The 13673-nt window shown below is 47.9% G+C and overlaps 1 protein-coding gene across 3 annotated transcripts in view; it reads left to right on the top strand.

Annotated features, from left to right (window-relative positions):
- The window catches only part of SRSF4 (serine and arginine rich splicing factor 4), a 28676-nt gene extending 23501 nt beyond the window's left edge, over positions 1-5175 (top strand). For 2 of the 3 annotated variants that reach the window (XM_074976403.1, XM_074976405.1), the window contains 3 exons: positions 1278-1492; positions 3413-3502; positions 3671-5174. In XM_074976403.1, the coding sequence (XP_074832504.1) occupies positions 1278-1492; positions 3413-3502; positions 3671-4511 (1146 nt within the window). In that variant the 3' untranslated portion in view covers positions 4512-5174. Of the gene's footprint in view, positions 1-1277; positions 1493-3412; positions 3503-3670 lie in introns of all 3 variants that reach the window. The other variant, XM_074976402.1, reaches the window with a different exon arrangement.
- The last annotated feature ends 8498 nt before the right edge of the window (positions 5176-13673 follow it).

Below are 13673 nucleotides of genomic sequence, written 5' to 3'. Positions count from 1 at the left end.
CGGCCAGTGTAAATTGCAGTGGGGTGTTGCTGGCACATGATGGCATATATTGTATTCGTAGATGTGCAGGTGAAAGAGCCCCTGATCGTGTGGTTGATGTTAGGTCCTGTGATGATGTCGTTTGGTTGTAGATATGTGAGCAGAGTTGACAGTGAGGTTTTTTGCAGGGATTGGTTCCAGGTTTAGAGTTACTGTGTTGTGGTCTATAGTTGCTGGTGAGAATTTGTTTAAGGTTGTCAGGCTGTCTGTAGGCGAGGACAGGCCTGCCTCCCAAGGTCTGTGAGAGTGAAGGATCATTGTCCAGAACGGTTGCAGATCACTGATGATGCGCTGGAGAGGCTTTAGCTGGGGGCTGTATGTGATGGCCAGTGGTGTTCTCTTGTTTGCCTTGTTGGGCCTGTCTTATAGCAAGTGGCTTCTGGGTACACATCTGGCTCTGTCAGTCTGTTTCTTCGCTTCCTTAGTTGGATATTATAGTTTCAGGAAAGCCTAGTAAAGGCCTTCTAGGTGTTTGTCTCTGTCTGAGGGATTGGAGCAAATGTGATTATACCTTAGTGCCTGGCTGTAAACAATAGATCGTGTAGAGTGCCCTAGTTGGAAGCTGGAGGCATGTAGAAACTCAATACACATGAGTGTGTCAGTGAACACTTCAGTGGAATGGGCCATTCTGTTAAAGACCTGAGAGCTGTTGTCCTGCAACATAGAGAATTTAACAACACATTAGAGCAAGAGATTTCTGAGTTAGGAGTTCATATTCAAATTTGACACACTAACACGTGGTATGAACCTCACGTATTACAAGGGCTGCTTCCCTTCCTTTGATGCTTGTAATTATCTCAGACAGGATAATTAAAATCTCCTCCCACTTCTCACCCCTTTCTTCTATCCTATTTGATTTGTCAGTTTTTATTGCATTTTTTTTTTCATTTTGGTCCTCTGTTCTTTAAATGTCAGTCTGTATTGCAAATGAACTAAATCTGAAGAAGTGGGTCTGTCCCACGAAAGCTCATCACCGAAGAAATCATTTTGTTAGTTTTTAAAGTGCTATGTTTCTTCTGCTTTGTTTTGCTGGAGTGCAGACTAACATGGCTACCTCTTTGTTACTGGTACATAAGTGAGCTATCTGCCCTTCCCCCACTTATCTCAGACAAGCCACCCAATGCTACTTTCTGCACTTAAAAGAAAGCTGAACTGAGCAGTGAGGGAGAATCAACAGAATCCGTGTGAAACCCTAAATCTGTGGATTCAAAGGCAATGGTTTTGTCCTTTCCTCCCAGGATTATATGCGTCAGGCAGGCGAAGTCACATATGCCGACGCACACAAAGGGAGAAAAAATGAAGGTGTGATTGAGTTCAAATCCTATTCTGATATGAAAAGAGCCCTTGAAAAACTGGATGGGACAGAAGTAAATGGCAGAAAGATTAGGTTAGTGGAAGACAGGCCAGGATCCAGACGGCGCCGCTCTTATTCCAGAAGCCGAAGCCACTCGAGGTATGTCTTTTCAGAATACAGCTCTGAAACCAGTGGTTCTCAAATTTTAGCAACCCAAAGACCCCAATTTTGATTTAAAATTTGTCAGTGGCCTCCTGCCCTGGCCCTCCACCCATACCCTCCTCTTGACTTGCTCCATGCCCGATCCCTCTGTTGCTGGCTTTCCCCGACCCACGCTTACTTTCAGCAGGCTGGGCCAAAGAATTGGGATGCGGTTGGGGAATGAGGGTTCCAGTTGCACGTGCAAGCTTTGGGGTGGGGTCAGGGATGAGGAGTTCAGGGTTCAAGTGGGGGCTCTGGCCTGGAACAGAGGGTTGGGAGGGAGCATGGGGTGCAGGCTCCAGGAAGGTGTTTGGGTGTGGGTGAGATCTCTGAGTGGGGAGGAGGGGAGAGCTCTGACTAGGGATGCAGGCTCTCTGGGTGGGGCGGGGAGAGTAGGGGTGAAGAGTTTGAGCTGTAAGGAGGAGTTTGTTGTGCTAATAGCACTTACCACAGCTCCCAAAAAGTGACCCCTGTGTCCTTGCAGCCCCTGGAGGCGCATGAGCAGCCAATGAGGTACCAAGCGCTACCCTTGCGCCCATAGGCTGTGCCTCCCACAGGTTGCATTGGTCATGGTTCCCAGTCAGTGGCAGCTGTACTTGGGCAGGGTTAGTGCTCTGAGCACTATTGGCCACCCACGTGCCATGGGGCCTCAGGCTCCTGGTGACTACTTCTGGGAGCCACACGGAACCAGGGCAGTTGAGTCTGCCTTAGCCCCAGGGATCACTGGGAGTGACAGAAGGAAGGGGAGAAGGGAAGAGTAGATCAGCAGGGCCCGTGGGCCACTTGGAATTCCCTGGTGGGACCCCAGTTTGAGAACACTGGTCTAATTAAATAGCACGTGCCAATACAGCGGTCCTTAGAGGTATGCTGGGCTCCCAGTAAATAGAATTATTGGTGACAGACCAAATCAGTGGGAAACAAATGACTCAGGAAAATGGGGTCACTGCTCAATGGGTGGTGTGCTCAATGGAAGAGTCCTTAACTGCTTGTTTTACCATACCTAGGCCGCCTATCACTAACTCCACTGGGCTAGCTACTGCACAGACAACACTGCAGTGCTATAGCCTTCTTGGCTAAACTCTAGTACCCTTTAGCACAGTGTGAAAGCATGGAAGTAGCAGAAATAAATATACAGCAGTGTTTGTAAAAGTTTTGCACTTTGAAAATTCATACATTTCCCACGGAATCATTTCTCTTGTGGGAGACATCTGCTCTTGGCTAGTTTCATTGTGTGTTCATATGGCACAAGAAGAGGGCTTCACCCAAACGGAAAAGCCTCATGTCCAACTCTCCACAGGTCAGTAGTGTTGGATTTTGTAAGACAACCTTGTCAAATGCTTTAAGAAACTTGGACCCTGTAATTTACAGGCAAGACTTGATGTTTTTACTCCTGGAAAAATATATTCCACTTTTTTTGTGGAAATCTCTGTTTAGTTGAAAGACCCAGGCATTTATGGTCTCATCAGCCCCATAGCATTCCTTACAGGAGAAGGGGATATGAACCTTGTCTTGACTATCTTGTGTCTTGGAGAAGTGTTGGGTACAGGAAACATTTCCCTGAGTTCATTTGGAAAGAGCTTGGCTTTGCTTCCCTCATCTACAAACCATTGTACTTCTGCTTCAGGATGGCAGCCCTGTTCAATTCCAGAAGTGGCAGCATTTCCAGGATATAGAAATAAAATGTTGATATGTTTTTCTAGCATCCCCATCTATAGTCTGTAAAATGCTTTGGGATTCTTCTGTCTGAAAATGGGGGAGAGAGTTTTTGATGTGCTGTCACTCTTCTTTAGTCACATGAGGATTTCATGGACCCAGGATCAAAAGTGCTTCTTTTTTGGTTGACTTGGAGTGATTTAATGCCAATTCCTCCTGTTTCAGGTCTCGCTCTCGAAGCAGACACTCTCGTAAGAGCAGGAGCCGCAGTGGCAGTAGCAAAAGCAGCCATTCCAAGAGCAGATCAAGATCCAGGTATGTTTTTTGTGGGAGAGAACTGGGCGCACATTCTAAAGTATAAGAAGCATCAGTCTAATACTGCAGCATGGGAACTCTCCGTTGCTTTAACTAAATAAAACAGCAAATGAGATCCAAACCACGTTCAAAAGCCTGACATGTCACCATCCACTTGTACTTTTTCAGGTCTGGGTCCCGTTCCAGAAGCAAGAGCCGTAGTCGAAGCAAGAGCCGTAGCAGAGGCCAAAAAGAAAAAAGCAGGAGTCCCAGTAAAGATGATAAAAGTAGGAGCCGCAGCAGGAGTGCAGAAAAGCCCCAGAGCAAAAGTAAAGACAAAGCAGAGGATGCTGTCCAGAACAATGATGATGCAAAAGCAAAGAGCAGGAGCCCGAGCAAGGAAAAGAGTAAGAGTAAAAGTAGGAGCAGGAGTGGAAGCAAGGAGAGAGCAGAGGAGGAGAAGGGGAGCATGAAGAGGAGTAGGAGTAAGGAGAAAAGTAGGAGTAAAGAGAGGGAGAAGAGCAAGGCTAGAAGCAGGAGCAAGAGCAGAGGGGAGAGTAGGAGCAGGAGTCGTAGTAAGAGTAAGGACAGAAGGAAAGGGCGGAAGAGAAGTAGGGATGACAGCAGAAGTAGGAGCAGGAGCCGCAGCAAGAGTGAGAAAAGCAAAAGGCGCAGCAAGCGAGACAGCAAATCTAGCAGCAAGAAGAAAAAGAAGGAAGACCAAGAGCGGTCCAGGTCCAGGTCTAGGTCTAGGTCTAGGTCTAGATCCAGATCCAGATCGGAGTCCAAGGAAAAGGAGCATCTGAAGCAAGAATCTGACATAAAGGAGGTAAAACATGAGGGTGAGGAAATGGACAAAAGTCACAAATCTCGATCCAGATCTAGGTCAAATTCTAAACCAAATGTCAAATCAGAATCTCGTTCCCGATCAAAATCAATTTCCAAAACTAGGTCCCGGTCCAAGTCTAGATCTAGGTCTATCTCTAAATCACCCTCCCGATCTAGATCAAGATCTCGTTCGAGGTCCTAAACTCGCTGCAACCACACTTGAAACTATATGAAAAGTCTTTTGTACATGTTTGGTAGTTGTAGCACAAGTGATTGAAGTAGAACACATGTCAATGCTGTACATTTTTAACTACCCGAATAGTGTGTTTGTAATTGTTCAGTACAAGGATCCCTCTCTGTAATGCTTTCTGGATCAAGGCTACGTGGCTCATTTGCTGACCTGTATAACGCAATCCTCACTAGAACACCAAAATTGCCTTGTTTTCTAAGACCAGCCTTACAGAGAGGAAGCTTTGTACTTCGATGGGTTTATAAGGTTGGAATGATGACTGATAGGTAGGTATGGTGACTTCAACTGTTTTGCCCTTGAACTGATGCCCTTTGATGTATGCCATTTAGTGAAAGTGCTAAGTCTTAAGTTTCATACTACTTTTTGTTTCATATTTTTGGATTTACAGAGTTGTGAATAGCACAGTCAAGGAAACAGATACCTGCAGTAACCCATAGGGGAATAAAAAGTAGAATTCCATATTCTGGTATTGTGACAATATCCTTGTTTTATATTAAATTTTTTTATTTTATTTCTCCCTGTCTTGAAAAGTACAGTGATCCCTGTTTCCATGAAATTTGAATAAAGACTATTTTTGCTTGACGATATTTGGTGCTGGTTTAAATGAAATTCCATCATGATAAGACGCGTAATATTGGTTCTTTATTGTAAAGGAACATGCAATAATTTAGGCCAAAAATATCAGTTCTGGGTTCAGAAAAATTCAAGACCCTTAGAAGAACTGTGTTCCTAAACATGTATTAAAAATCCAGTGGAGATAGTTTAGATTGAAACAGCTCCTTGCATTGCGTGGAATGGCAGCATTGTGATAGGGAAGAGAATTATAGTGAAACTGACAAAGCTGTTTTCCTTGGTCAAGCTGAGTGAAATACAGTTTTCATGACCTAAGGATGAAAATGTTTCATGTTTTGTTTTTTTTTTTTAACTTCAGCTCTTTTAAAGGGACTCAGCTTAAATTGGCTTTATGTGAAAATGTTTTATCTACTGTTGCTATAGCTAACTCCTAAGATTAGTCTAGCTGCAGCAAAAACAGTATTCTGCTTTTCAGTTTTACTTTGTGCATTTGACAGCACTTTGTACGGTCAGTTCCTTTGTTTCCACCATATAGTCAGTCTTGTTTGTGCAGGCTTCTTCATAACATTAGAGCAGAGGAGAAATTTGGTAAAATAGAAATATGACTAAACCCATTAAAATTGACAGGAAGACTCAAAAGGTTTCAAGTACTGCACCTTCTCTTTACGCTGACTAGTTTTAAGGTGATAGGATTCTTGTAGTTTACTTTTTCCACATTAACCATGACTTAATAAATCTTCCTTTTATTTTTAAGCATTCATCAGAACCAGGCAACAAGGAAGTGATTGCTCATGTGCATTCCAATTTGGGCATGTGCCGAGTGCATGCCCCGTTGCCAGAAGCTTTTTGCCCTAGCTGGTAGCCCTGGGGTCAGTGTGGTGCCCCCTGGAGTGGTGCCTGCATGGCCGCCCATGTATGCGCCACCTGACCCACCCCTGCTCGGTTCCTTCTTGCTGCGCTGTTGAGAGTTCGCTGGTAGCCTTTATTATTTTAATTAGTTCTAAATACTTTAGATAGTTATCTCCATACGTAAATAGTTCCTCTTAGCACCTAGTGAGCCAAGGTGGGTCTTTAATCTCCTCAGCGCCAGGGGATGCCTGGCTCCCCAGGGTTTAAAAACTGTTCAAAATGTGGCAGCCATATGCCCAAAAGCAACCTGCATAGGGCGTGTTTGAGTTGCCTCAAGACTCACAGCAGTACTCCCGGAGGTATTTGCAAGGCCTTCAAGCCCAGGACTTCAAAAGATAGAGCTCAATGGCTGAAAGTTCTTCTAATAGAATCAGCATTGTGCTCGGACATTTCCCTGGTGGGAACTCAGAGCGCCGCATCGTCAGTGCAGAGTGCTCCGGCTCCGTCGGTACTGTCAGAGAGTTCCCGGCACCGAGAGCAGGACTCGGTACCTAGCGTCTCCTGGCGCCATAAGAGTCAGTCCCCAGTGCCACATAAAAAGAGAAGATGGGACTGATCCCAGGAGAGAAGAGGGCGAAGACAGGCTTTGGGGGAGTCCGCCAGATTGCACCATGACCGGGGTCATGAAGTGCGGGCGTCAACTCCAGCGTGAGGTGGGAGCCCATGCTCTCCCAGACTGCCCTCAACGCCGGAGGCCTTTAGCGTTGCTCAAGGTCTCCTGCAGATTACGGTGTTGCCACAGATGCTGCACCAGGAGCCTTCATCACCCCTGTTCCAGGCACCTAGTCAGGCTCCAGGGACGCTGGCACGGTTCCTGACGCTGGTGAGACCCCAGCAAACGGTCACCTCTCTCGGTGCCGTGCAGAGTGCGCAGGAACCGGTGGTGCCAAAGGTCCTGTAGCTCCCACCATGGTCGTCGGCGTCAGGGTCCGCGTTGGAGTCGGACTCGTTTTATTCCAGCTCGGCTCGGAGCGGGAGTACGAGGTCATCCCAATGCAGAGGGCACTGACACCACTCCTCACACCCCTCAGAAGGGGAATGGTAAAGGCCCCCCCAAGGGCACCACAATGACCCTTCTGGACCCCGTGGGTGATCCATGAGGCACAGGGCGGGATGTAGGACTCCCGTTCAGGGTGCCTGGCACCCCTCAGGTGCTGAGATCAGCACCGACCGCTGTTCAGCGAGCACCACCGAGAGAGCAAGCGGAATTGTCGGACCTGACGCTGGCACCAGTGCAGTTGGAGGCAACCCAACCGTGAGCGCTGCTCCTGCAGGCACCAGGAACTGTGGTGCAGTAGGCACCAGCACGGACAGAACCAGTGCCATCCCTGGTGCAGAGTGGCCCTGTCTTCATGGCGTCATACCAGGGACCACTAGGGGGCCTTTCTCCCCAGGCACCGAGCACAGCCCCACAGACTATGGTGCCAGGGACTCAAAGGGAGGTGCCAGAACCCCCCCCACGCTGATGGGCTTGGAAGGCGTGATGCCCTCATCTTCGTCCTCCCCAGCTGAGGCGTTACCTGGACCCTCTGCATCCCCGGTACTGGAGGGTGGAGGAGCGTACCAGCAGCTGTTGAGGAGGGTGGCCAAGAGTCTGAGAGTGCAGGCAGAAGAGGTCAGGGATGAGAGAGACCCTGTTACAAATATTCTCTCAATGTCTGGACCGTCCAGGGTGTCACTGCGCATTATAAGACAATTGCCAAGACAGTGTGGCAAACCCTAGCCTCAGCCTTGCCCAGGGCTAGGAAAATTGAACGCTGGTATTTTGTCCCGGCCCAGGGAAATGAACATCTGTTCACCCATGCTCCCCCTGACTCCCTTGTCTTGGATGCTGTGAACAATAGGAAGAGGCAGGGGGTTCAGGGGCCCTCCCCTAAAAACAGATGCCAAAAGACTAGACCTGTATGGTGGGAAAGTTTACTGTACAGGTGGCCTACAGTTGAGAATCACGAACCAGCAGGCCATGGTTAGCAGGTATGCGTACAATATGGCCAGCTCTATGGACCGTTTCGCTGAACTGCTCCCACGAGACACCAAGTCGGAATTTATGGCTCTGGTGGCGGAGCAGAGACTCATATCTAGAGCAGCACTGCAGGCTGCCGTAGATGCAGCCTATGTGGCCAGCAGGGTCATGCCTTTGGGTATAGCCATGAAAAGGAGGGCATGGCTTCAGGTCTCAGGACAACCAACCCCTTCTGGAGGTTGCAGCAGTTGTTTGTTGCAGTGGCAGACAGTATGAAGGGGCACCCAGTCTCCTCAGCGGATCTCCTCCGGCTAGTGACCTGTATCAGAGAGTCCTACCAACTGGCGGGGGTTCCCCCTCCCCTGATCCAGGCTCACTCCACTAGGGCACAGGCATCCTCTGCGGCGTTCTTGGCCAAGGTCCCTATCCAGGACATCTGCAGGGCAGCCACTTGGTCCTCTATTCACACATTTGCAGCGCATTACGCAGCACACATGGGAAGACGCTGCAGTGGGCAGGGCTGTCCTGCACTCCTTTCAGGGCTCGGACCCCACCTCCTAGACTTGGCTTTCATTCACCCAAATTGAAATGCACATGAGCAATCACTCGAAGAAGAAAAGGCAGTTATCTATTCTGTAACTGGTGTTTTTCAAGATGTGTTCCTCATGTCCATTCCAAAACCCTCCCGCCTTCCCCACTGTCAGAACAGCTGACAAGAAGGAACTGAGTGGGGGAGGGCAGCACACATATGGGCACCACTCCAGGGGGCTCTGCACCGCCCCTAGGGCTACCGGCTAGGGCAAAAAGCTTCCGGCAACGGGGCATGCGCTTAGTGCACACCCAAATTGGAATGGACATGAGCAACGCATCTCAAAGAATACCAGTTACAGAACAGGTAACTGTCTTTTTTCTTGGGAAGCACACAAATACCTACGCCCTCATGACTGATTTGGCCTAGCATTCTTTCTAGTGTCTTGGTTCATATTGACCGTGAGCAGCCCCAGCTGTTCTCAAAAGTATGGTTAGATAAGAAGGAAGCCTAGCAGCTTGTAAAGTTAGTTTCAGCTGTAACATGGCAGGCTCCTTTCACACAGGGAGCAAGAATTGCTGTCCTAGCTGAAGCCAATAATGAAGATTCATATTCTGTCTAGTATCCCTTTGGTGATTTCTGCCTTAGATGTGTTGCCAGTAAAAGAGATAAAGGAACCCTATAATATGAATGCCTGAATATATGATTTCATGTGCTGGTCAGGGTTACTTAGAATTTGCAGCACTTTCTATAAGGTGCACCTGGAACAGATCAGGACTGGGCAAATTTTTCTGCAGGGACCAGCGGCTGACGAGGGAACAAAGTGCGACTTGGAAGGGGAGATCCTAACTTGCCCTTTTCTTAGTTAATACGGAAACAGTGCCCCAGCATCTGACAACGGGTGAATTAGTTGAGAGAAGCAACGAGGGCTCCTGTGGCACCTTATAGACTAACAGAAATGTATGAGCATAAGCTTGAGCGTGAGGCAGGAGGTGGTGAAGGAAGCTGCAAGGGAGGGGAGTTCAGGCCATGTCTAGAGTTCCAGAAAGGCCCCCCCAAGTTCCCTGGCATGTTTCCCCATACAACTCAGGGAAGAAAGCATATGACGTGAATGTGAAAAATAAATGAAAAGGGTCTGTATAGTCTTAAATGAGGATCTTTTAAGGTCATTGTTGCTGGCAAAAATATCTCCACACATTCAATGTAATTTTATTGCTATAAAATCATTTTAGGATCACTTTATAACAATTTAAAGCCAGAATTGCCTGTTACTGTCAGAGCTGTTTGCCATCATCAAGCTCATTTGTCTTAAGTCAGCATGAGGCCTGTGACCAAGTAATTAGCACTGGCCAAAATACATACTGCTTTCAGCTGAGACCCTCCAAGGCCACCATCTTTCCAGACTTGCAGGATCCATCCTGCCCGTTTCCTTACATACAGTGCATCTACTCTAGTGATGGTCAACCCAGGCTAGTGCATGGGCTGCCTGAGGGCCCCTCCTTCATCTTGGTAGCCTGCGAGATTGTTGTAACCAAGGCAGTCTCCCAGGATAGGGTAATTTTCTAACCATACTTGCATACCTAGAATGTCTGGGGTGCGTGGATTGATCTATAGCAGCAGTTTGATAGGATCCAGATGGAGCACATGGCTGTCATGCATCACTTTGTGTGCCTTTGCTTGTGTGCAAGTCACTTAAGTAATACCAGTGGATGTGGACAAAAACCAGCAGAATTTAGCAACCTTGCACTTTGGCAATGGTAAGCAAAACATCTCAGGGGCCACACACACAACCCCAATGGGCCGCAGGTTGCCTACCACTAATTTACCACCACGCTAGCTTCTCTGACAAAATTAAAAATCACACAACTGAAAGACAGGCTGTGCTACCCTAGCACTGCCACTCCCTTTAGCTGTCTGTCAGCTTGATCACCTCCTTCATCCTCCCACCATACCTTTCCCTAATGTGCACCAGAAGTCAAGAACATGGGCCTGTATTAAAAACAGAAGGGGGAGGGGAATATCTAAGGCAGGGATAGGCAGCCACTAATAGTGGGTGGGCTGCATGAGTGGCCCTACTTCACAGTGTGCTGCAGTAGCCTGTGGCCATCCCACTACACCCCTTTTGTGCACTGGAGACCCGCACTTAACCTGCTCCTTCTCCCTCCCAGTGCTGGAATCCTGCGAACAACTGATTGCATGATTGCAGCTTTGGGGGTGGGGAGGAGTGACAGAGCATAAATCAGGTGATTTTCATGCTCTGAAGGCACTAGCAAGGAACGGAAGGAGCCAGAAAGTGCAGGGCTCCTGTCCCATGGAGCATGAGAGGTGTGAGTAGGTGGAAGCTAGGGGTCTGCTGGCCACAGGTGAAGGCCCAGTGGGCTGTATGCAGTCTGTGGGCCACAGGTTGCCCATCACTGAGCTAAGAGGAGTGATACTGAAAAAGCTTGTGCCCAGGCTAAAGCAAATGAAAATACCCATTTCAGCACAAAATCTTGGCTAGTTTTCTCTGACTGGTACGTTATTAGTCTCTGGGTGAGAAACATAATGCCTCCTACTTTCTGCTTCAGGATCAAGAACTCGACTGGGATTATATCCATCTTTAAATTTTATTCTGTCAGTGGAAAGCTGAGACCCAGAGAAGTGAGCAAATGTTCCTAGTGAATTAATACTTGATCCCATGTTTCTTATCCTATGCGTGAGGTAATTTTGTCTTTCTGGGGAGATTGAACACAGCCTGTGTAAATATATCTGGTTTTACCCTCAAACATTAACTAACACTTGTTTCATTCTGTTCCAGTTTGTGTGTGTGTTTGAGCATTGAGCCAGAATTTTAGTGGAGCTGCATGGTGGCAGCCTGTTAGGAGCAATAATGTACTGTCATCGGAGCCTCGTTTTTTATGTTAAAACTGCCTTTCTGGAAGGTTTTTTTGCCCCATAAAAACAATGCTGGAGAAGAGGAACAAAAAGGTCCTGACTGCTTTTCTGTACCAGTTTGTATGGGTCATAGCTTAGAGGAATCGAGTCTCACCTAAATCTCAGCTTAGGTAAAATTACATTTAGCTTTACAAATTGCACATGCTTTTTCAGTTGGACATAGTATTCTTTACTTCTTTCTCAAACTATTCTCTAACAGTGCTGTGACCAGTATGATCCAGCATGATTAGCTCCAAAATAAGCCTATTGCTTAAATCCAATGGTATTATAATGTAATAGATTCCAGAGCTGAGGTCTTCTGTTGAGATCACAGACCACAAGCACCTCATGTGGGAACTACTAGCCGGAGCATCCCAGCTAATATCAACGGCAGTGGTGGTCTATTAGTAGTATTCCTGTTTTATACCTAGGTAAACTGAGGCATGGTACCACTAAGTGACTCTCCGAGGTCCTACATTGAATCAGTGATAGGGCTGGGAGCGCAACCCAGGAGACCTTTTTCTGACACCCTGTTTTAACCACTAGAATCAAAACTGCTGCTCTCATAAATAAAACAACCTACAAGTCTTGAGTTCCCTCTAAGCTGCGTGGCTGCCCAGAGCATCACCACCCCCGGCACAGAGGTGTCACTACCAGAGCAGAAGTCTCTCTATCCCAGCCCCAGCACAGAGCTACCGTTGGCAGGCAGAGCTGCTGTAGAAACTCCATGTGGAAGCCAGCGGGAAGGGATGCCTCACTCCCCAGCTATGGCTGCTGCCTCTCCCCTGGCCGTGGCATATTAACCTAGAGCTGCTGGTGGTGGACAAGCAGCGCTTCTTTGACCCTAAGCTGCTGTAGTGAGAGAGGGCTGTGGATAGTTGTCTTTCCACAGAGCAGCCTGCATCCCAGACTCATTGCTGGCCTAGAGCCTGCAACCCCAGCCAGCACCCTCACCCAGCACCTCAACCCTCTTCCCTAGACCTGAGCCTGTAGGTGGAATAACTTGTGATACATCATCTCCATCTTGTTGCACATAACAGAAGTCATTCTGAATATGGACATAAATATTGGAAGGAACACTGCTTATATGTTCCTTTGTTTCCTAGCTTTTAACAATGGGTGTAGCGCTGCTGAGCAAAGAGACAATATTTTAAAGTGGCAAACTGACTTTATAGCAGAAAGCTTCCTATGCAATTCAGTGTTTTAAAATATCCATCACTCTGTAACAGGTGAAATAATCATGGATGGACAAGAATAATTGCCAATGTACAAGAAAAGGTCTGTAGAGTTTAAGAAATATCACAGCCCGCTGAGTCACTGACTTAAATGCCATATTGCCAGTGCATCAGGAGAATCCTCTGTGGAAGCGATACTTAATGTCCTTGCAAGTCTGAAGAAAAAGTCCTTTCAACTAGGTGTTCAGTGCTTGAATGTCTCTGGCTTTTATGAAAACATTCAGTTGCGTCCCTCCTGCTTCACCACCTCTGCAGAAGTAAATCAGACTGAGGCATATGTTTGCTAACAACTGAGTGGCAGGGGAGACGTTGAAGAGGATGCTGCAAATGCAAGTTAGTAGGCCTGCTGTGTCCAATGTATTCGCCGCTCACTACATGTGGTGAACAGGACACCGCAGTGTGGCGATTTGGCTCTTGGAGCCTTTAAATGAGGGTCCTCCTAAAGCTGCCTGCAAGTGCTGCCCGCCCAAGCATGCACCCCATGCCTGGTGGGAGAAGCGCATGGAGGCTCCAGCAATGGCTCCAGCCACTTTGGCCCCCGTGCCCCCCCCCCCCCCCCGGCCCCAGCACCCCCAGCCACTCCTCCGGCTTTGGCAGTGGCCCCAGCAGTGGTGGCATCTCTGGTAAGTTGCCAGTATTAATTTAAACCAGGGGGCTGGGGGTTCCTGTCTCTGGGGGAGGGGGAGGGCCTTTACTTAGCTGGGGGCTTAGGGTGCCTGGCTGGTGTGGGGCTGTGGAGAATATAGAAAGACAACCACAAGTGTAGCGATCTTTCAGTTCCTAGTGGACACCACTGTATTAGGCCAATATTTTCAAAAGTGACTGATGTCGGGTACCTAACTTGAGAAACCTTAGAACCACAGTGTCCAGTAAGAATTCAGATGGACGCACTTGTGGTTGTCATCCTTCCGTGTTTGCCACAGGTCCCCCCATTTCCAAATAAATGCCCCTTCCTCCCACAGAGTCAGGCTCTGCCAGACGCCCACTCCCCC

Source organism: Carettochelys insculpta, chromosome 24, assembly GCF_033958435.1.
Source record: "Carettochelys insculpta isolate YL-2023 chromosome 24, ASM3395843v1, whole genome shotgun sequence".
Lineage (NCBI taxonomy): Eukaryota > Metazoa > Chordata > Testudines > Carettochelyidae > Carettochelys > Carettochelys insculpta.
The sequence above is the reverse complement of the archived record's forward strand: the minus strand, read 5'-3'. Positions and strand labels throughout refer to the sequence as shown.